This window comes from Zophobas morio, unplaced genomic scaffold (genome assembly GCF_036711695.1).
Source record: "Zophobas morio isolate AGI-343-1 ecotype UQ-CSIRO unplaced genomic scaffold, CSIRO_AGI_Zmor_V1 ptg000046l, whole genome shotgun sequence".
In the NCBI taxonomy this organism is placed as follows: Eukaryota; Metazoa; Arthropoda; class Insecta; order Coleoptera; family Tenebrionidae; genus Zophobas; species Zophobas morio.
This window is the reverse complement of record NW_026972151.1, coordinates 5694799-5716819: the sequence shown is the minus strand read 5'-3', so window position 1 is coordinate 5716819 and position 22021 is coordinate 5694799. Positions and strand designations below refer to the sequence as shown.

Below are 22021 nucleotides of genomic sequence, written 5' to 3'. Positions count from 1 at the left end.
CTAGAGCATAGTGCGTTCTTCAGTCTTTTAAAGGCTGTTTCACATTCCACAGTCTAGTTAAACTGAGACTTAAAATACGTCAGCCCGTGCAGAGGAGCAGCAATATCAGCAAACCCGTTGACAAACCTTCTGTAGTACGTACACAATCCCAAGAAACTACGGACTTCGTGTTTATCTCTTGGTCTTGGCCAATCGCAAATCGCATTGATCTTTGTTCCCGTAGTCTTGACCCCGCTTGCCGAAAGAGTATGCCCCAGAAATTCTACTTTTTTTTTGGAAGAGGAGGCACTTTTTCGGGTTCAACTTCAAATTTGCCTCCTTCATTCGGCTAAAGACTTTTTCCAAGTTGGTCAAGTGCTCCTCAAATGTCTTTCCCATTACCATGATGTCGTCTAAATAAACCAAACATGTTTTCCATGTTAACCCTCGTAATACCATCTCCATCAGCCTTTCAAAAGTAGCCGGAGCGTTACAGAGTCAAAAAGGTACTAGCGTAAATTGATACAAGCCGCTGCCGGCAGAAAAAGCGGTCTTTTCCTTATCTTCTGGATGAATACCAACTTGTCAGTAGCCGCTTTTTAGGTCTAACGTGGAAAACCAGGCGGATTCTTATAGGGTTGTGAACGTGTCATCAATTCGTGGAAGCGGGTAACTGTGCTTCATGGTTACATCGTTTAATTTCCTGTAGTCTACGCAGAATCTCGTCGATCCGTCTTTTTTGGTGACTAGCACTACAGGCGAAGACCGTGGACTATTTGACTCCTCTATGACGCCTTCGTTCAACATATTTCGTACCAGTTCCTCGGCTTCCTCTTGTTTCGCCAAAGGTAGTCTTCGCGGAGCTTGACGGATCGGTTGCGCGTCTCCAGTGTTTATCCGATGTTGCACTATGTTTGTGCGCCCAGAGGACTCTCCAGATGCAAACATTCCACTGTGTTTCTGCAGAAACTCTCTTGCTACATTCCGTTGATGATCGGTTAGATGACTAAGCTCTAGGGCAAACATTTTTGAGTTGCTTTTTCTTTCTTCGTCAGTGTTGTCAGGAACTCCTCTGTTATGATGAATTATCTTCGTAACTGGTTCACAGACGGCAGGAACCTCCACACTCTTGATGTTCCTGGATTTGGGAAAAACATTTGTGACGCGTACAGGTATGTCATTTTCGATATTGATTAAAGCACTAGCAATCATGAGATTCTTCTTGGGGGTGTGTGGTGGTTGAATAATGCCGAGGGCAAATCCGGGATCGATCTCTGTTCTAACTGGAACAATCGTCTCTGCATTCCCTTTGACTTTGACATTCTGGCACGCGATCAATCTTACAGGCTTGGATTAAATACTGCATTGATTCAGGATAAACTCTTCATTGCCAAGACGTAGGACTTTCTCCACTGGATCGACCGTCAATCCATGGCGGCTAATCAAATCCATTCCCAGAATGAAGTCATCTTCGATGCCAGCCACGAGAGCGCGATATCTTATCTTCAGCTGACCAATGTAGATTTCTACTTCTGCCTGGCCCATGATTGGCGCCGACTCTCCAGTGACTGTCTTCAATCTGATTTTCTCGGATGAAGTCGCTAGCTCTCACGAGTCCTCGCCGTATAATTGATACCTCAGCGCCAGTATCGATCGTGATTGCTGCGGGAGTTCCATTAATCTTCCCCGGTATGGTTGGACTACTGCCTCTGACGAAACTTGCTATCTTCACTTCCTTGGGGGCCTTATTCACACCAGCCAGCACATCCCTCAAAGTACTGGCTGTTTTTAGTTTTCCTGCAGATTTCTTTGAGGAGATCTCTGTCGTGTGCTTCTCCTCGGAGCTGGTGATCGAGCACGACAATCGCGTTTGAGATGTCCCTGGCGCCCACATCTGTAACACTCCATGCTTTTCTTAGGTGGCGCACCGTTCTCTCGTCCTTGGGCCAGGCCATTTATTATTTGGTGTGAGAACTTTTCCAACAGCTTTTCTAACTTGTCGTTTTCTTCCGTCTCTGTTTCTGCCACTCTGACCTTGTGCCAGACTCTTGAAAAGTTGTACGTCGCCTCTACTTCCAGCGCACAAATCAAGGCCTCCGATGATGTCTGGTACCTTGATAGTTGTAGGACCTTCTTAACATCACAGTCGCGAATGCCATTTACGAAGGTTACTATCGTAAGCGTCTCCTGAAAAGTTGGTGGTGCGTTGGTGTATGCAAGACGTACCAGTCTCTTGACATCTGCTTCAAATTCCTAAAGGGACTCTCCAACTTTCTGGGTTCTTGTCTTCACTTGAGCTGCAAAAACCTGTCTCAGATGTTCATCCCCAAATCGAAGTTCTAGGGCAGCAGTTAGGGCACTGTATCTGTTTCTATCTTCTTCGGATAGAGTTTGCAGTATCTCCAGCGCTGCGCCTCGCAAAGCTTTATCACCAAGGCTATAGCTTTCTGTTCTTTTTCCCAAAGGTTCGCCGTCGCTGCTGCCTCAAACTGCTTTTTGCACGATGACCAAGGTGTCTGAGCATCATAGGTGGGTGGTTGAATCATTCTGGGGACCAACGTCACATAACATGAACCAGTGGTTGCTGCATTTTTTATTGTGTTTTCAATTTTTTTCATTCGATCTTCTATGCATTCATGCACTGATTTTTCTAGCTCACTCTTCAACTGATGCTCCATTGCCATCATATTTCGTCCGACAATATTTTCCATATTTTCCAGATTTGTTTTTACGTCCTTCATTTCTGCTCTGATTTCTTCTATTTCATTTTCGTTTGCTTTCACTTCCTTTTGGAATTTTTCACTGCTGGTGATTATGTCATCTTTTTGCTTGTCTATTTTTGTGTCCATTATTTCCATTTTTCCGTTCACTTTTTCTATTGTTCCATTCATAATTTCATCTCTTGCATCCATTTTTGGTTCATTTCTTCCATGCTTGTGCCCATTTTTTCAATTCTTGCGTCCATTTTTTCGTCCATTTCTTTGTTTCTTGCCTCCATTTTCTCGTCCATTTGTGCAAGCATAGCGATGATCTTTTCCTCCACTTTCGTAGCTTGAGCTCTCGTCTCGATATAAATTCTTCAAAGCTCTTGTCCGATTTGCTCAGATGTCGTCGTAATAAAACCGGTTATTAATTTCAGATCTCACTTCCGACACCAGTGTTACGTTTGACGGGCGAATAATAATTAATCGGGCGTAGGTAAAAACTCAACAATTTATTTCTTTAACTCGAATTACTCTACTAACGATTTTTTTTTTAATTAGCGATAACTCCGCAACTTAAATGCATTCGCTCATTCGACTCTTGACTGAATTATGAATGAAACATTCCCGACGGTGGCCTCTATTTAATCCATATTTCGGCGATCCAGCTCTTTCTCGAATTGGGTATTCGCGACTTCCACTTCCAGGCTTTTTGAGCGCAGCTTCGAGACCTCTTCTGGGCCCGTCGCGGCATCCGCTTGTATCCGCGCGGCCGATGAGTCAGACTACATACGAGAAACAACACGTACATACTAGAAGGCACATAAGCGTCGTACCGGGGCGGCGTATGGGCTTATTTCGTAACAATATTATACTCTCATACTTGTATTTTAATTGTTATGTTTGAACATCTTTCTTTTTTGCCACATAAGAATGATGTTATGAAAGAACAAAAATTGTGATTTTTGCAAATATAATAAACTTATTGCTTTTTCAAAAACAAATAGAGATAATTAAAAACTTCTAAGAGCGTTAAAGGTAGTCTTACTACTACAACAGCGGGGTTTTTTATAACTTAGAACGCGACAAAACCTACGTTTGTTGTGTGACGAGCCGTCACTAAATTCGTTCACGAGAAAATTGTAACTAAAAAGACTAATAACAAACCCTCAAAACATAACTAGAAAATTTGCAAATCTTAATTAATTAACACGCATGTTCTAATCGGCATATAGTACCATTCAAATAGATAAACAAAATCAACCATCAATCCCCAAATGCAGGAACAAAATTCGCGTATTCGCGAATTGCGATTAACATTGCGCTTGCCAGACATTGCAAATAACTTGTACAAAATAATACGCCAGAAACATCGCCAATCGCAATTACTTTCATATAAAAGTGTATCCAAACTAAAACAGCTGCAAACGAAACCCAGACACATAAACAACCTCAGAAAAAACCGCCCTCTTTAAAAATAGCTACAACAAGCTAACCACATGTAGCGATGACGACATGAAAAGCATGACGCAAGTTGAAAAAACCCGAAAATATACGACACAATAACCAATAAAAAACGTCAACCGCGGAACCATAATTAAAAGCTAAACCCTATATAACAACGAAATAAAACCTAAAATCCCGTACCGAGTAATACACTAATCATGAAGAAATATAGTCCACTAAAGTCACGGGAGACAAGAATAATGAGTAAAAATCCCTATATAAGCAGTAGCGCCGAAAACGGTTTAAGAGAGTAGAAGTAGAAGTTTCCAGTTGCCGCCGAAGGCTCTGTCCAAACCGGTGTCGAGATTTTATTAATTTTTTGCTGAATTTTGAAGAAATCCGAACTTAGAAGAATTTGCTGAGCCCGAGAGGAAGATAGAAAAATTCTCAATGCTGCAGCTGTGTAAGTCTACCTTTTAGTCATTCTTAGTTTATCTTGCTTTCCGTTTTTCGTCATGTGTTCTCGAGTTCGAATCGTACATGTGTAGCGTTTAATTTATGCGTTTTCTTCGTTACGTTGGGTGTGAACAGTTAGCGCCGGCACAGAAAGTAATCTTTAGTGCTTCCATATGTTCCCGTTTGCAGGTGGCACGTTTATTAGCCTTGCGTCGGTTCTTGATTATTGGGGAGGATTTTTCGATAAATTACCGTTCGCTTTTATGATAATTATTCCAATATTTCTGTAAATTGCCAATTTAACTCGACTGCTTGCGACATAAATATTTTATATGCGTTTTTGGAGAGGATTTTTCTGATTTTTTACCGTTTGCTTTTATGATAATTATTCCAATATCTCTTTAAATCTGCCGATTTAATTCTTTGCTTGCGACATGAATATTTTATGTGCGTTTTGGGAAGTTCCCGAATTGAAACCTTTTAACCTAATTTCCTTGCTGTCGATTATTTTATATTGAATTTTTGCTGTTTAAATATGACTCCGTTCTCTGATTATTTTGCTATAGTATTTGGAAACCTCACATTACATTTTATTTTAACCGTCTCATTGTATTTTAGCGCATTTATGATACTAATGTCCCAATGTTTAACTGCATGCATAAATTATAACTGTTTATTTTTACATGTATCTAACTGTCCTGTAACCATCAATTTTTCTCGTGAACAATTGTTGTGCTCGGCATATTTAGCTAATCGATGTATGTAAAAACTCATTTATCGCTCTTTTTACATGTTTATATTCATAAGTTGTCGTAGATTTAAGTGCATGATTTTTACCCGTTATTTTAGTTGTTCTCATGATTTAATTAATATATATAAATGCCCAATCGCAATTTATTAAAATAATTAAGTAATGATTCCATTTAGTAGTCAGTAGTTTATTTTTTTTTGGTTATTTATCATGCTCGTAATATTAATGTTGTTTAGAAAGTATCGCATTTAATTAAGGATTTACCGAATTAATTTTTAGTGTTTTTGCATGCTGATTTTTTCTAGGATTAAGTTTATTAATTAAAAATGTGGGTTATGTTCATAGATTTTAAGAGTTTTATTAGTGGAATATAATTGCGTAGCGCTTTAGAAGATAGTTTTGCATGTTGTTTTGTTTTTTCGTGTTATGTGTGTGAATTTATTTTATGTATTATTTTTCTGTTGATTATTTACACATTTACTCGATTATTCTTTTGACATGCTCATAATGCTTTCTTTTAATATACGTATAAAAATGTTATAAATGTTTAATTATTACTTCTTCCCCTACATGCAGTTTAGCTCTTCCATTTCCAAGGAAATGGGCCTACACCCAAATAAATAATTTTGTTAGTGTCCAAAAGCTCGGCCGCGGTCAAAACTATTTGGGCACGACAGTTGGCAGCGAATTGACATGTGCGAAAAATAAAAATAATTTAAGACTTACTTTATTTCAACGATTCTTCCATTATCACAAATTATATTCTACTTTATACAAGCAATAATTACGGATTATTTAATTTCCATGTGTGCTAAAAAATAGTTTTAACTTATCGTTAAAAATAATCGAGAAATTGTTCTATTATCCAAAACCTACGCATTTGTAATTGGTTAACAGGATCTTTGCTCAAGCGCTTTTAGAATTTTAAAATAGATTGTCTGTAAATTTTCATTACTGATGTTTTGCGTGATGTTTTTTCGTATATGATTGAGAGATTCTTCAACAGAACTTTTGAAGATATCTTTCAGATTTAGTTCTTCAAATAAGTTTAAAACGGTTGTTACTGCTTCAGGATCTTTGGAACCATAACACTGTTTCAACGTTTCTATCTGATAATGATTTGCTTTTTTCATTGCCATTACAGCCAGCCATGTACATTTACCTTCTTGAATGTTTGTTCCCTTTTTACCACTTGTTTCTGGGTTACCATAACAGTCCATGAAGTCATCCTGAAAAATGTAATTGTCTTTAGAAAGAGTAGAAAAAATCTTTCCATATATTACATGTTGCATAGTTTCGCAAACTGCCTGTACAACTTACCTGTACCTGATACAGAAATGTCAAATCTTTAGACAAATCTTCCGACTTTCTGTGGAGTTCCATATCATATATGTTTGCCATATACATAGCTAAAGCTATTGGTAAATAAAAAGTGTAAAATCCTGTTTTGTGTTCAGCAATACATTTAAATCTGTCCATCGTGAAAAGTTGTAGTTGGGATTTGCCGTCCTTGACAGACATGCAATCCGCTGCTTGTCCCATACCAATTCTCAGAGTAATGTCATGGAACAACAGCATCGAGGGTAGATAACAGTGATGATTTTTAAAATATTTTCTGAGTAATATGTAAGTTCCTTGTTCAAGAAGCAGTGCATCATTAGTTGCTTTGAAGCCGATATTTTCTTTTCTGTGCCAGCAGAAGGAGCCCCGTCGCATTACCCCTTCGTCAATGATGTCGTCAGCTATAAGAGAAGCCGAGTGCAGCTAAAAAGAGAATATTTCAATGTTATTACTTCAGTCTGTGTTGATTTACAAGGCACAGATTTTAGGCTAAAGGAACTGTTTTCATTTTTTAAGACACGTTAACGAAGTTTGGATATTATAAATAACTTTGGGTGAAATAGAAGAATATGAGCATTATTTCTTTTCGGCTAAACTGTCAAAAATCTATCTTAAGTGCTGATTGCGTCTTTATTTTTTACACTTTGTTCTTACATAAAAACATCACCTGACGCGTAACAAATGGACCAAAAGTCCTATTTAAGAGGAAGCAAAATGCGATAAAACTTGATTTGAATTTTGATTTTTGATTTCTTCGCATAAATGATTAATAAAATAATATCATACTAACTACACTAGTTCGGGCAGAATGTGGTGTCGAATGCGATCCATTTTTGTTTAAACCATCGCCCTCTTATAAAATTACAATAAAAAAAGTTAACACTAAAAGTTAAGACGTACTTCAAGCACAGCTGCTATGCTGTTCAAGAATCTGCGTGTTTCCAATTCTAGATTTTCTTCTCCGCATTCCCAAATCTCTACCCCAAGCGGAGGTTTTACATCCCGCTACAAGTGCGAATGCCTACGTTATTAAACGTTTTTTTCTTAAGGGACGTCTGTTATCAAAACTTTAATGGTCTAAAATCCAACCCGCAATTTAAATCTTGGATTTAGGAACTTTTTGTTTAATTCTCCCCGTAAAATCTGGCGGAGGCAAAGAAGAACGAAGAATTTTCGTTGTTTCTGGTCCTAATAACCAAATAAACTCAACTTACCAATTCCAAAGCCCAAGCCATGATCATTGCTAATTTACGATTTTCCGGTGTAACATTCTCTGGTTTTTCAAGAACTTCGTAAGCTATGAATGTAATGAAAGCCCTCAATTTTTTACCAAAGGGGGTGAGATAACGAAGAAGTTCGTCGTAGCGTGTATTTGCTTCAGCAAAATGTGGGTCTATAGTGTTATTCGTTAAGTCGTTCACGACCACAGGGAACAAATCCAAAAACTCTTTTTCTTTCTCCGCGTTAACTAAACATTTACTGTTCCATGCAGTTCCTGGTTGAGACGAAATTCTAAAAATGCATGCATGTATCTAAACAATTATGAGCAGTAAACTCTTCATATTTAGGATTTTTTGAAGTTCAACTTCAAAATTTTAACCAGAATAGAGGCTTAAATTAAAAGTGTATAAACGCCAACTTTTCTACGATCTGAGGTAGAGAATTAGTCGGATGGCCAGAATTATTCAAAAATAATAAAAATTCGGTCAAGCGGTATATTTATTTATGAGCAAAAACAAAAACGTTGGTATTTTTACGTTTTTGTTCTAAGGGTTTATTAATCTTTTACCTGTCTAAGCTTATTGCATTTGATGTCTTCATCGAATTTTGATTTATATTTAACCAACGGGTTTGTGTTGCAGCTATTTGCCGTGTGCATAATTTCCAAAATTGCATCTTATTTTTATTAAAAATGGTATTTATTTGCAAAATCATCACGACACGTAATAGTTTGAATGATATTGATTTGACACTTAAACACAACTAAGTGTTTACTTCATTTTAAATCGATTTAATACATAGATTCCGGTTAATTACTTTAATTATTATTGTATTCAACATACTAATAGGAATACTAATTAAAAATATTCTAGTGAACATGTTTATTGAAACGTATACAGGTTTTTAAACTGCAACCTTCAAATGTCTCGAAATATAAGCGCTCTGCAAAAAAAAGTACACAATCAAAACTTAATCATACCGCGCCCCCCCTCTCCTTGCAGGTGGGGCAGGGGTTAACTTTGAAACCTCAAATGGGAACTGCTATTTTTTATTGCAGATTTGAAGTCGACGGCAAAAAATACGAGTGATTTGTGTGAAACATTTTTTTCGATTCGTGATGGATGGCGCTGAATGGACGAAAAACAAATTTTTCGATTTCTTCTACTGAGAACGTATATATACGATTCTGGAATACGTTGGCAATAAAAAATACTAGGTTTTATGTAAATAGTCGAAATTCGAATAAGTTGGAAATTGGTACCTGTAGAAATGTAAATAACTGGCGAATAAACTACTTTTAGCGTAACCCAGGAACAACGATGTGGACGGGTGCTTAATTTACATAAGTCCCCTCACCACATCATCTTTCAATTAAGTAAGTGCTCAAAATGATGACATACTGCTGAATTTCGGCACAAGAATTTCTGATTTGCGCACCTATACTCTCACGTGTTGTTGGTGTTCTGGACAACCATCGTGTTCGACCTAAATATTCAGATTTCTAAGCTCAAGTTTTCTAGTAATGTTGGCAGTTCATTTTCCACAATATCTCGGTACATTTCATCATTCAAGTTGCCTTCAATAATGAGGCGACTCAATTTTTATTATTACAATGAAACCGTAGTATTGTTTTGTATAATTGTATGCATAGATTCTCTGTAGGAGAAATCGAAAAAATTGAATTTCGTTTATTACAGGGTAATCTGTCATAAATCTAAAAAAACGTTTTACACAAACCCTGTAATAAAAATTCGGGGTTCCTATTTACGATTTCAAAGTTACCCCCCGCCCCTATCTATAAGGAGGGAGCGAGAGGGACTAGTTTTTTAACTAAAGTATTTCACCCATGGAATGATTAAATTTTGAATCTAGACTTTTTTATAAGGTGCTTATTTTTCGAGATATTTGATTTTCACGATAAAAAAAATCGCCATGTATAGTGCAATAATAATAATCATCATTTATTTCCAACGAGTTTACACGCAATAACAGGTATTTCTAACAACTTAAAAAAAATAATACACGTGCGTATACTAAAATAATAATGTTACAATGATCTGTAGTTAAAATCGGCATGGGTAAAACTCAACAATTTATTTAAAATTAATACAAAATTACACGACTATCTATACAGCGACTATGTACACAATAATTCCGATTGGAATGGATTTGACTAAACTCAACTTTCCTCATTACTGGACTTCACTTGTTCCCGAAGCCGGCCTCTATTTAAACCCATACTTCGTTTCAAGATAAATGATATATATACATCAAAGGGACCTTTTGCTTCTTTCTTTCATTAAATTTTTGTCTCTTAGTATTTTGTGAGGAGAATCAATAGCAACTTGTAATTTTACGGGAAATCGATGATGTGTTGGATAAATTGCATCCTTCTGGATTAATGAAATATGCAGACCAGGAAAATTAATCAGGCCAGTAATCACTTACTTGGCGAGGCCATCAGTCGAGCAGTAAAGCGAAGGTAGGGGAAGCTAGGCGTAGAGGTTCTTCTACTATGAGAAGATGGGTTGTAGCTGGGCCGAGGCTAGGCGCCGCAATCTAGTTGTTCTTACACGCACTCACTGTATTTTTGGACCGATTGATAAGGACTAATTTTTGAACATGACAATGGCATGAAGAATGAAAAGGAAACATTTCTTATAATTTTGCCACCGGAAAAGACGAGCGAGAAGAGTGCATAAAAATGTATTTGATTAGTCCGAGGGGTGGACAATAAGTGCTGCCCATATTTGGTAATGGAATACATTCGTTTATGATGTTCGAGGAGGACCATTTGATTGAGATCCGCGAGCTCCTACAGGAGATCGTGTGAAAAGGAATTTCTCAGGTAGAGCAAGTGAATGGCTACCCGGAACCAAGCGGGATTGGTCATATCTGTTGCTGTATTGGGGACTTACAGTTGGAGGTTCTCATTCTCACCCTGCGATATGCACCAACACCAAAAGGAAACCCTTGGTACTTGTCCAGCGACCATTCGAAGTCGAGCCTAACATAAGCCGTTTCGTTGTTGTTCTATGAGAATCTATATCTTCAATCAGCTCGGCGGCTATAAGTTTGCTGGATATACAGGAAGAAAGAAATGCAGAAAATGTGTGGCAGCCTTGGACAGGCAGGCGGACATCTGGGGTGTGCCTCTTCATAAACCCTGGATATTCGGAAGGGTGGTATGAAACCTATGTTTATAGAAAGGATCGGTTATTACTGGTCGTTTCGAATGTAAACTCAGGGCATGCCACTATTTAAAGGCACTCTGAGGTATTTAATAATTTCTTTGAGTTTTTTTGCTCAGATTGGTTGTGAATCGAGGGTGGAATTGGTGTTAAAAAAAATTCGAGATTTTTTAGTATGTGTTTATTACTATTGTTACTTGGGAAGACATGGGTCTTACCATGAACTGGCGAGAGCGTTCTGTTATTTGGAAATGAAGAACTCAGTTCGCTATATCACGAAATGGAGGAAGCTGTGGCCGAAAAATTGTAAATTTTAGGACTTCAGCTGTCATTGAAGATCACACGCCAAAAATATTCTCAGGTTACAATGGGTGGTATGAATAAAACTGAGTAGATGCTCATACTCTAACTACGAAGTACCTACTAGTATTAGCGAGTATCTATTCTTATATACCTAGGTACCTGAGCATTCTCCATCTGCTTGGTATTAAATATTAGCATCAGCTAGAAAAACTAGAAACATTTTGAGTAGATACTCAAGTAGATACTTCGTACTTCAAGTATGAGCATCTACTCAGTTTTATTCATACCACCCAATATTTTGGTCGAGGGGTAAACCGCAGAGGAAATCAATTGTACACGCTAGAGGAAATCAAAGGAAATCACAGGAAATCAAAAAGGGAATCAGAGGAAATCAAAGGAAATCACAGGAAATCACAGGAAATCACAGGAAATCACAGCAAATCAAAGGAAATCAAGAGGAAATCAACGAGAAATCAAGAGGAAATCAAAGAAATTAACGAGAAATCAACAAGAAAACGCGACTTCTCAAAGCGATGCGTTTAAATTCTCGCCTACCTATTTCATCCGACGAAAATCATTTGAATAATTGAGAATGGTACCAAATGGGTTTCAGTGACAGCGATCTGACGTCGCATGTCCAAGACACTGTGCATATTATCACAAAGTTAAGAAAAAAGTTTTTAAAATCAGACTCAATATTACCTCTAGGGAATTACGTTGCTACAGTTGCTCACCTTGAAATATTCGTAAAAAATTACACCAAAGATCAACATATGCTAACAATAACGGATTTGAAAGCAGAAGATAAAGTGAACTATGCAGCGGCAGAAAAAATGTGTAGCCCGGAAGTGTAACCTTAGAAGTTTTGATAGTGACGATAATTTTGTTGAGAAAGATGATCTAGTCAGAATACGCTTAGATAATACAACAAAAGTTATAAAAAAGTCTTCACTTTGCTGGCTGTTAGACAATGAAAAGGATCGCGTCAGTGTGGATCTTCTCAAAAGATTTATTCAAAATAAGAAATGTAATAGTAGTAGAGTTAACTCAGAAACAGATACCTGCCTTCAACATAAAGATGCATCTCAAATTCAAAAACCAGTCCAAATTGGAAAACAAAAAAGACGCTATAATATATCAAGTGACTCATCTGATTTAGACAACCCAAGTAGTATCGAATATGATGACAGCACGGACACCGAAAGTTTGAATTCTTCCAATTATTCTGATGATTTGAATCCTCGTTTGAATCTCAAGTCTGAAAATAGTAAGACTGATCGTTCTAAACCAGACTTAAATATAGACGATTATATTATAGTACAATTAACCACTCAAAAACAAAACAAAAAATGTTACATTGGTAAAGTGTCAAGTTATCACTCAACCCTGTTTTTTGTGATTTTTTGAAAAGGAATCCAAAAATTACGGATGCTTTTATGTTTCCGGACATTAAAGATCAGGGGAAGATCCAAGAAAATGAATATATATTGAAACTACCTCCACCTCAGGTACTCAGAAGAGGCAGTATAGTTTTCGAAAAAAAATTATTGAAAAAATATTTGATTTAATTCTAGTTTTTTTTTAAGTGATGTGATTAAAATTTGTGATAATGTAACCTCAACCTGGGTCGAGATTTGTACAAGTATATATCGTAGAGAATACTAAAGTAAGAAACTGTGCAAAATTCTAGGTGCCCATGAACACTTTTAAAGGGGAAAATTAGCTCTGAAAATTTATCAAGTGGGGTTATCCACTCCTTTATTGTGCAAAAAAAAAATTCTTACGTGTTAAATTTTGCATTTCAAAAGTTTTTTTCTAATATGCTTCGTTTGAAAGTTGTGAACAAAATATTAAAATTGTTATCATCTGTATTTATGGGTAGCTAGAATTTAGCACAGTTTTTTACTTCAACATCATCTACAATATATACACAAATCTCGACCCAGGTTATAGGGTAAGTATTTTTTAAGAAGTTGATTTATTTTGTGATATTTTGTTATGATCCAATGGAATTGCTTTACTTTTATGTTTAGAGTTACCGTTTTTTTTAACATTTAATAAAGTAAATGAAACTACTTGTTTTTTCTGTTTATGCTACCATAATAAATGAATAAACCCAATTTTTAAAAAGTAATGACTTAAATTATTATTATAAGTTTGATTTAATAGGTCAAACTTTAACATGATCTTGTATGCGCAATACAGAGATGAACCTAATAGAATGATTTTGGGCTATTTGGTATTTATTAATTACCTCTGTGAACGTATGAGCCAGTCGTTATGAGTCGCTGATAAGTAAAAACTGCTGACGTAACTAAAAATATCCTTGGCCTTATGTACTTTTAATTTCGTAAAGTCAAAAGCAAAATTTCATGATATAATTTATTAAAAAATTAATAATAATATATAATATGATTTATTAAATATTTGAGTGATTTAAACGAACTAATTTGTACACACCAGACATTTTTAATTTCAAAATTAAAATAGACCATAATTGCATATGTCCCCTTTAATACAAACATTTGACCCAAGAAAGTGTAAAATTCGAACGTATACTTACTCTATTCATTTAGGGGCCAATTTCAAGTTCGATTTACAATTTCGCAAGACCCCGTTGCCATGGAAGATGCGATGACAGCAGTCGCGAGGACGAATCATATCGCGTATCGCAACAACTGTCATCGAAATTAACATAGCAACGGCAGTTGCGATTTCGCAAATCCAACTTGAAATTACCCCCTTAGACATCTAAAACCTCGATTTCAGAGTAGCGTTCTTTTTGTAAGTAAAATCAGATTTTTTTTTGTTGTTTGTTGCTTAGCAACACAATACATTTTATTTATTTATTTTTTTCGTCTAAAGGGAAAGCACTTCAGCTTACCTAGTAAACACTTGGTAAAAAAAGGTTTAAATTCAACATCATTATCGGCAAAACAAAAAAGTCAAGTTAAAAAAAAAGTTAACAATCGCCCTGTAGTACATTATGTAAACAAATTTTGAGGAAATCAAAAGGAAATCATAGGAAATCAAGAGGAAATCACAGGAAATCATAGGAAATCAAGAGAAAATCAAAGGAAATCAAAGGAAATCAAAGGAAATCGAAGGAAATCACAGGAAATCAAAGGAAATCAGAGGAATTCAAAAGAAATCGGGGGAAATCAACAGGAAATCATTGTCAAAAGGAAATCAATTGTACACTTGATGGTCGGCGGTTTACCCCTCGATTTTGGTATAGTGCAGAGGTGCAGATACAGTGCAGATATATGTTAGGAATATCGTATAGATGGAAAGACGCTAAACAAAATTTGTTCGATTATCCCCACCACCACTGTAATGGCGTCATCTCAGAATTTACAATAGTAAATGTTATAAATTTTATAAACATACATGCACTTGTGCATTTATTACATGTATCTAAATGGGAGCCCAGATTAATGTCTCATTATTAATTATTTATAATTATGTGTCTGCAACGCCATTCTCTTAACTGGTACTTGATCTTTTTCTGTGAAATTTTTCGTTTGGGTTTTGAGCATTCAAAATACACAGAGAAACAGATATTTCATAAGAATCATCTGCAAATACATGAAATATAACTATGTTGTAAGCCTTATCTACAATCACAAATAAGATTTAACCTCACAAGAAAAAAACACGCTTTTAAAAAAAAGAATCCATCTAAACAAATTATTTAAACAATACTTTCAAGTATTGAACATTTTTCTTGTATTTTGGGATGTGAAATCTTTATGAAATACAAAGGTACTTGGCGTACTTGGCGTACTCTGAAATACGAAAATTTCTTGTAATAGTGAATGAAGAGATAGGTAAAATACCTTCTTTTACAAAAAAAGCAATCCAAGTACCAAGTATTCAAGTAAAGTACCATTTTAAATTTGTACTTTTAGTTCAAGTACCGAACTCTTAAAACTGCATAAACTCTTTTTAGTCATGCTCATGATAAGATAATACCCGATGACAAGCGTTTACCAGTACTTTATCGCTCTTGCAAGCAAAATTAAACAAAACCACAAAAAATAGAATTTTCACAATATTAATATCACAATGACCACAATGGCAAAGTTTATCAAATGTTAAAAATTCAACAGATTAACAGCAATAAATCACAATCAAATGTTGATACCACAACGTATAGGTAGCGTATTAAACCAAGACAATATTTTTATATTGCACAAAGTTTTTTAAACAGAATCCACATGGTTTTGCCGCTTCTGACTAAGACGGAACCAATTTATAACACTTTTCCATTCACATTGAATTCCAAAGGTGCTTCAGTCAGTATCAAGCAGAGACCTTCGTCATGACCAGCGCTTCCCCTTGGCTCGCTTGCCACCCCCTCGGCGAATACATAACTCCCTGTAACTTGGTCAAGCAAAGCACTCAGTGGTATCCAGAACACCATAATTCCATCATCATAGTTAGCCCTGCATCTTCACTTGTGCTGGATGGGAGTCAGAATCCAACGCAACTCCAGGAATATACAGGGAGTCCGCTTCAATTATGGCGCTTTGAGCGTACTGAAACGGGCAACTTCTTGATAAAGAATGTTGGTAGTCAGTAAGTAAAAGAGTAAATATGTGTTTAGGTGTTATATGTATATTACTGTTTTTGTTAGGAGATACTTGCAAATACAGGGCGACGGCAAAAATTTTAACGGAATAGTCACTGAGCCAAAAAACGGGGAACCGAATCAACAGTGGCAGTATAATCATCCGGACCAAACTATAGCCAATCCAGCTAGTGGTAGAGTGTTAGATATACCCGGACTTAATTTTACTGCAGGGACTAAGATAATGCTTTATGACAAAAATGCTGGAACTAATCAGCAGTTCTCCCTCCAATTTAAATAATTTGATTAAAAACAGAGCAAAAATTGGAACTACTTGTATTTTTACAGTTTACCAAAATTCTAACCAACACATGCACTGAGCGTTTGTATTTAAAATATCAATATATCACATATTCTCGAAACTAAAGTTTTATTTCTAAGCCTTCATCGTAAAGTAATGGTTGAAAAAAAACTTAAAGTTTTGTGCTCAACAAAGTTCTCAATGTTCTCTTAGCATAAGAGCCAATTTTGCTAAAATATTTCACCAGTAACCGTTCGCTATTTGTCTAAGAGGTACTCATAGACCTGCAAATATAGCAGTCCTCAAACCAAAAAGCCATAATTTTGGAGTTATCTTCAAATAACTTCTCCTTGAAACCATTTAAATATTACTTTCGCTTCCTATTATTTTGAAAAAAAGGAAGGTTCAAAAGAAACAAGTTTTTCTGAACTCATTCGGAAAATTTGACGAAAATTTATGAGTAGAAATAAAATTATGTACAATATGCTTGAATCTCTCGTCATACGATTAAAAGAAAGCGCATATGAAATTAATTATTCAGGGTAGACTTTTAAGTAAAATTTGACTTGAATAAAATAAAAGGATAATTTTAAAATATTTAAAATGCTGCCGTTAACTACCACGAGGATATGAATGGTATTATCGACTGGATTTTATTTAACTAGACTGCCCACTCCCGATGATAATCCCTTTTTAAACCACCACGTGTTCCTTCTGGAGAGTTCGGACTCTGCTTCGACGATGTTCTGGAGCGTCTAATTAGACTTCCGGAAGAACCGCTTCTAGGCTTCTCTTTTCTCTGAAATAATTAATTTAAATTTAGATTTAACTTCGTAAATGCGGAAAAATAAAACTGCAGGGTATTTGTTTATTTCATGTGCGTTTATTATAGGTATAATTCCATAATTCCAAATTTTAGAATTTCATTTCAAGAACTCCCGCCAGCGGTGAAGAGCAAAAAAGGTGCAGATATAGAGCATACTTCACATAAAAATATCTGGGTACTGAAATTTTTCTGAGTTTTCAGCTGTGAGATTTTAAATATTAATACTGGTAGTAATAAACAACCCAGCTTGTGTGTTACTAACTGAAACTTGGTTGTCTTCTCAAATTCCTGACGCTTCGTTAGGGTTAACAGATTATAATGTTTATAGAACTGATCGTAACGGAAGGGGTGGGGGCGTTTGTGTTCTGCTTAATAAGTCAATTTTCCAACGGTTTAGGGTGTCCAGAGTAAAGTTTGAGATTCCGCAGATTGAATCCTTATTTTTACAACTTTGGAGTAAAGAATTTTCTTTTTCTCTTGGATGTGTATATCGACCCTCTGGTACTTTGATACCGAACGATATTATATTGATATCTGAACTTAGACGATTAAGCGAAGCTCATAGCAATTTTATTGTGACTGGAGATTTTAACTTTCCTTGTATCAGTTGGCCTCTAAAGTCAATTTCTGCAAATCACAGTAGTTCTGGTCAGACCATGCGGTGCTAGAGTCCTGACAACATTACTTGTAATGTGTTAAAGAGTTGTGCCCATGAGATTGTAAAACCATTGCTTCACATAATGGAAAGGTCATTAATCGATTCGCGTTTATAGTATTTCCACCGATAAATTAGCTGACGGAAAAAGTTACCAAATAGACCGCTATAAAAAGTAATGCCAAAGGCGCTTTATTTGAAATATAAGGAGATTTCAAAATAATGTTGAACTACGTAAAATTACTTTTCATAATAACACAATTTATTTCCAACAGACAATATTATCTATACTGGAACATACACTTCGAATAACATTACGTACTTTATATTGAAGTAACAACCTCTGTAGGGCATCTTAAATTAAAATTTTCCTTCTTGAAAAATGAATACGCATTGGCAATCATTTTCTGTGGCACGATGTTGTCAACAACAGTCATACTGCACCGGGTTGAAGAGGGCTACAAAATATAATGGTATATAATGATTGCACAGAATAAATCAACAAGTCACTCTTGCGTAATTATGAATTTTATTCGTAATGCTTCCATGAGGTCCATATGAAACGTTTTTTGACACAAACAACTTAACCTAAAATGTCCAAACTTCAGCCACTATACCAAAAACAGCACAAAGGTCTATAATATCATACCTAACAAATCAAAACAAGTAAAAAAACACAAACACTAAACGCAAAAAACACACTTTTTAACTTTTTGAGCCAAAATTTTAAATTAACGTGAATTAGCTGATCGACCAAAACACACTAACACAGGTTAAACGAAACCGGCCGACTGGCGCAGGCATAGAGGCGTAGCAAATTCGTTGCGCGGGAAAAGGAACGTTAGTTGCCAACTTAAACTACAACTCTTTAACTGCTTTAAGCGTATAATGTTAGTATATTTTGGATTCTCCGGTTGGCGATTGTGAATTCAAAATTTTCCAATCTATCGCTGGAAATAGTATACCATCGGATTGGCTTAAAGCGTCTGTTACAGCTATTTTTAAGACAGGAGACAAAACATTAGCTTCGAACCATCGTCCCATAAGTCTCACATCTGTGTGTTGCAAAATTCTGGAGAGAATGATTTGTAAGCAACTGAGAGGGTGGGTACTTGATCACAAGTTAATTCCGAATACTCAGCACGCTTTTGTTCCAGGTCGGTCAGTCACTTCATGTTTGTTAAAATGTTTAGATGATTGGGGTTCACAAATCGATAACAAGAATCCTGTTGACGTCATCTACTTGGACTTTGAAAAAGCCTTTGATCGGGTACCGCATCTTCGTTTAATTACTAAATTAGATAATTTTGGGATTCGAGGCCCATTATTGAAATGGATCAGATCATTTCTTCATGGTCGTAAGTTTTACGTCAGAGTGGGCGATTCGGTATCCTCTGAACGGGTGGTTGTGTCTGGTGTCCCGCAGGGTTCTGTATTGGGACCACCGCTTTTCATCCTCTACATATCGGACTTACCTCATTTAATTTCATCAAATCATGCTTTCTATGCTGATGACTGTAAACTGTATGCCAATCCTATTCTAAATTATCGAGAACTGCAAACGGATTTAAATACTGTCTACCGCTGGTGCTTAGACTGTTTGATTCCGTTGAATAACGGCAAGTGTAAAGTATTGCACTTGGGTACCAACAACCTTAAACACATTTACATTACACTAGTATGGCTCCTTTAGAACACAACACGTTTTAATGCTTTTAGTCTGGTTTTCAAGCTAACTTTTGAAAAGTTAAAATTTTTAAAAAGTTTTTCGAAGTCATCCTTTTTTAAAAAAGTAAAAATTTTAAGAAATATATCCTGTTTTATCAAACGTGAATACGGTTTCGGCCAAGAAAAGTTACCATTTTAAAACACTTAAAATTTGTCTTTTTCCCTTGTTTTTAAAGTATATTTTACAATTAACATTTTTCAGACTTTCCCTTGTTTTTAAAAAAGTTAAAAGTTGAAGGTACCTACCTATTTTTTATTCAAACATAAATTCATGTTTTTTTAAAGTTAATAATACATTATATTTTCCACTAATGCAAAAAAAATGTTTCAATCAAAAAACCATATATATTATAATATTCATTACATTAGGATAGAGTTGATCTTCCTGAATCGCTCCCACTGGGACTTGGATTATTGCTATAAATGAATGAACAAAACATAAGATTATAGCTATGTATATGAACTTTCGCATCTGTGCCCTAAAAATGCAGTGAGTGCCGCAATAAATTCCTCCTTTCGGGTTGGATCTATAAATACGAGATTTACGTTTTCCTGCCCTGGAATAATTAGTGTGACTTCTTCAGGAAATGTGTCGTCAAACGTTTCAATATGAATGTCTTCGAGAAAGAAAAAAGGTTCGCCGTTAGAACTGTAAAAAAAAAATGCAGCATCTTTTTTTATGCAGACCGTTACGTTTTCCATCTGAGGGGACTGAGCCCCCTTTTGATATTTCACCACAAAGCTTGCCATTTTGGTCTTCACCAACTTTAGTTTTCGTCGTTCACAGGCAAACTGGCGAAAATTCGTTATCGTCTTTTTCTCTGACCAAATTTACCCCATACGGAATTTAAGCAGATTTTTGCAACAGCTCTCTTTCCAGAATTATTTTCGATTTTACCCAATTCAATACCTAGATTTTCTTTTACGGCTTTTCTATATTCTTCTTCTGTTTCAAGATCATTTCTCCATTCACTTGTCGATTTTTGTTCAAAATGTCAAACTTCATCAATAGTTATTATTTTGTATCCTTCTTCAGTTGCTTTTTTAACTTCGTTTGTACACCAGGTTCCTCTGATAATTCTTTGAGATTCCGTATGAGTACATTTATCTTTTTGATTCGATCTTCGGCTGTCATGAGTGGACGTAGTCCACGAATTATTTAATTTTGCACACGATTGACATAATGAAAATGTTAGTTTTTCATCGCCAGATTTCCTTTTATTTTTAACAGGTAAAACAGGGTGATACAAACCTCTTGGTGGTAAAATTGCACATTTTATTAAACCATACCATTTTGAATTATATGCAGGAGGTTTGAATATTTTAGTAGGATGTCCAACTGGATAATCATCATAACATTGTACTGTTGGAAATAAACTACAAATATCTATATATTTCATTTTCTTTCCATTAACTTTCAGTTTTGTAGCATTAGTTCTTCAATGTGGATTTAAGGAAATATAGTCTATTTTAATGACGCTGTAGTAGCAACAGAAGTCTTTATTTATACATCCTACACAACGTTACTTTATATTTCTTTTTTAGGCAGTAAAACTTCTTTACAATGAGAATAGTCTTAGTTTTAAAGTTTTCCTTAAAATTGTGACGAGCCGTCACTAAATTCGCTCACGAGAAAATTGTAACAAAAAAGACGAATAAGAAATCCCCAAAACATAACTCGAAAATTTGCAAATCTTAATTAATTAACACGCATGTCCTAATCTGCACATAGTACCATTCAAATAGATAAACAAACTCAACCACCAATCCCTGAACGCAAGAACAAAATTCGCAAATTGCAAATATCATTGCGCTTGTCAGACATTGCAAACAACTTGTACAGAACAATACGCCATAAAAATCGCCAATTGCAATTATTTTCATCCGAAATTGTATCCAAACTAAAACAGCTGCAAACGAAACGCAGACAATATAAAACCTCAAAAAACGCCTTCACAAACAGCTGCAACAGGGTAACAACATGTAACGATGACGACATGGGAACCATGACGCAAGTTGAAAAAACCCGAAGATATACAACACAGTAACCAATAAAAAACGTCAGCAGCGAAATCATAATCAAATGAAATTAAACCCTATAGAAAAGCGAAATAAAACCTAAAGTCGCGTTCCGAGTAATACACAAATCACGAAGAAGTAGGGCCTACTAATGTCGCGGGAGACAAGATTAATGCAAAAATCCCTATACCTATAAGCAGTAGCGCCGGAAGTGATATTCATTCAAGTTCCGAGTTGCCGTCGAAGACTATGCCCATTTTCGTACCGAGTTTTTTTTACTATTTGTGCTGAATTTTGAAGAAATCCGAATTTAGAACAGTTTTGCTGAGCCCCAGAACAAGATAGAAAACTTTCGATGCTGTGTCTGTGTAAGTCTGCCTTTATTCATTCTTATTTTATCTTGATTTCAATTTTAATTGCATGATGAATTTAGGATTAAATTTAAGTAGAGCCGTGGATTATGTTCATAGATTAATAGGTTTTTAATAAAGGAACACAATTTCGTAGCGCTTTAAATATAGTTTTGCAT

At 35.7% G+C, this 22021-nt stretch overlaps 3 protein-coding genes across 3 annotated transcripts; 2 read left to right on the top strand and 1 right to left on the bottom strand.

Moving 5' to 3' along the window:
• Positions 1–3325: 3325 nt before the first annotated feature.
• LOC135142155 (farnesyl pyrophosphate synthase-like) lies at positions 3326–9371 on the bottom strand. The gene is made up of 6 exons (XM_064073826.1): positions 9346–9371; positions 7890–8187; positions 7576–7680; positions 6655–7098; positions 6399–6563; positions 3326–3466 (listed from the first exon to the last, which is right to left on the bottom strand). The coding sequence occupies exons 1-6, from the start codon at positions 9369–9371 to the stop codon at positions 3326–3328; spliced, it is 1179 nt and encodes a 392-aa protein (XP_063929896.1).
• Positions 9372–15632: 6261 nt separating this feature from the next.
• On the top strand, positions 15633–16287 carry LOC135142238 (uncharacterized). The gene is made up of 2 exons (XM_064073917.1): positions 15633–15971; positions 16030–16287. The coding sequence occupies exons 1-2, from the start codon at positions 15715–15717 to the stop codon at positions 16262–16264; spliced, it is 492 nt and encodes a 163-aa protein (XP_063929987.1). The 5' UTR covers positions 15633–15714; the 3' UTR covers positions 16265–16287.
• Positions 16288–18826: 2539 nt separating this feature from the next.
• LOC135142154 (uncharacterized) lies at positions 18827–21521 on the top strand. Its single transcript, XM_064073825.1, has 4 exons — positions 18827–18833; positions 18903–19388; positions 20539–20616; positions 21220–21521. Exons 1-4 carry the CDS (start codon positions 18827–18829, stop codon positions 21519–21521), a joined length of 873 nt encoding a protein of 290 aa, XP_063929895.1.
• Positions 21522–22021: the final 500 nt, after the last annotated feature.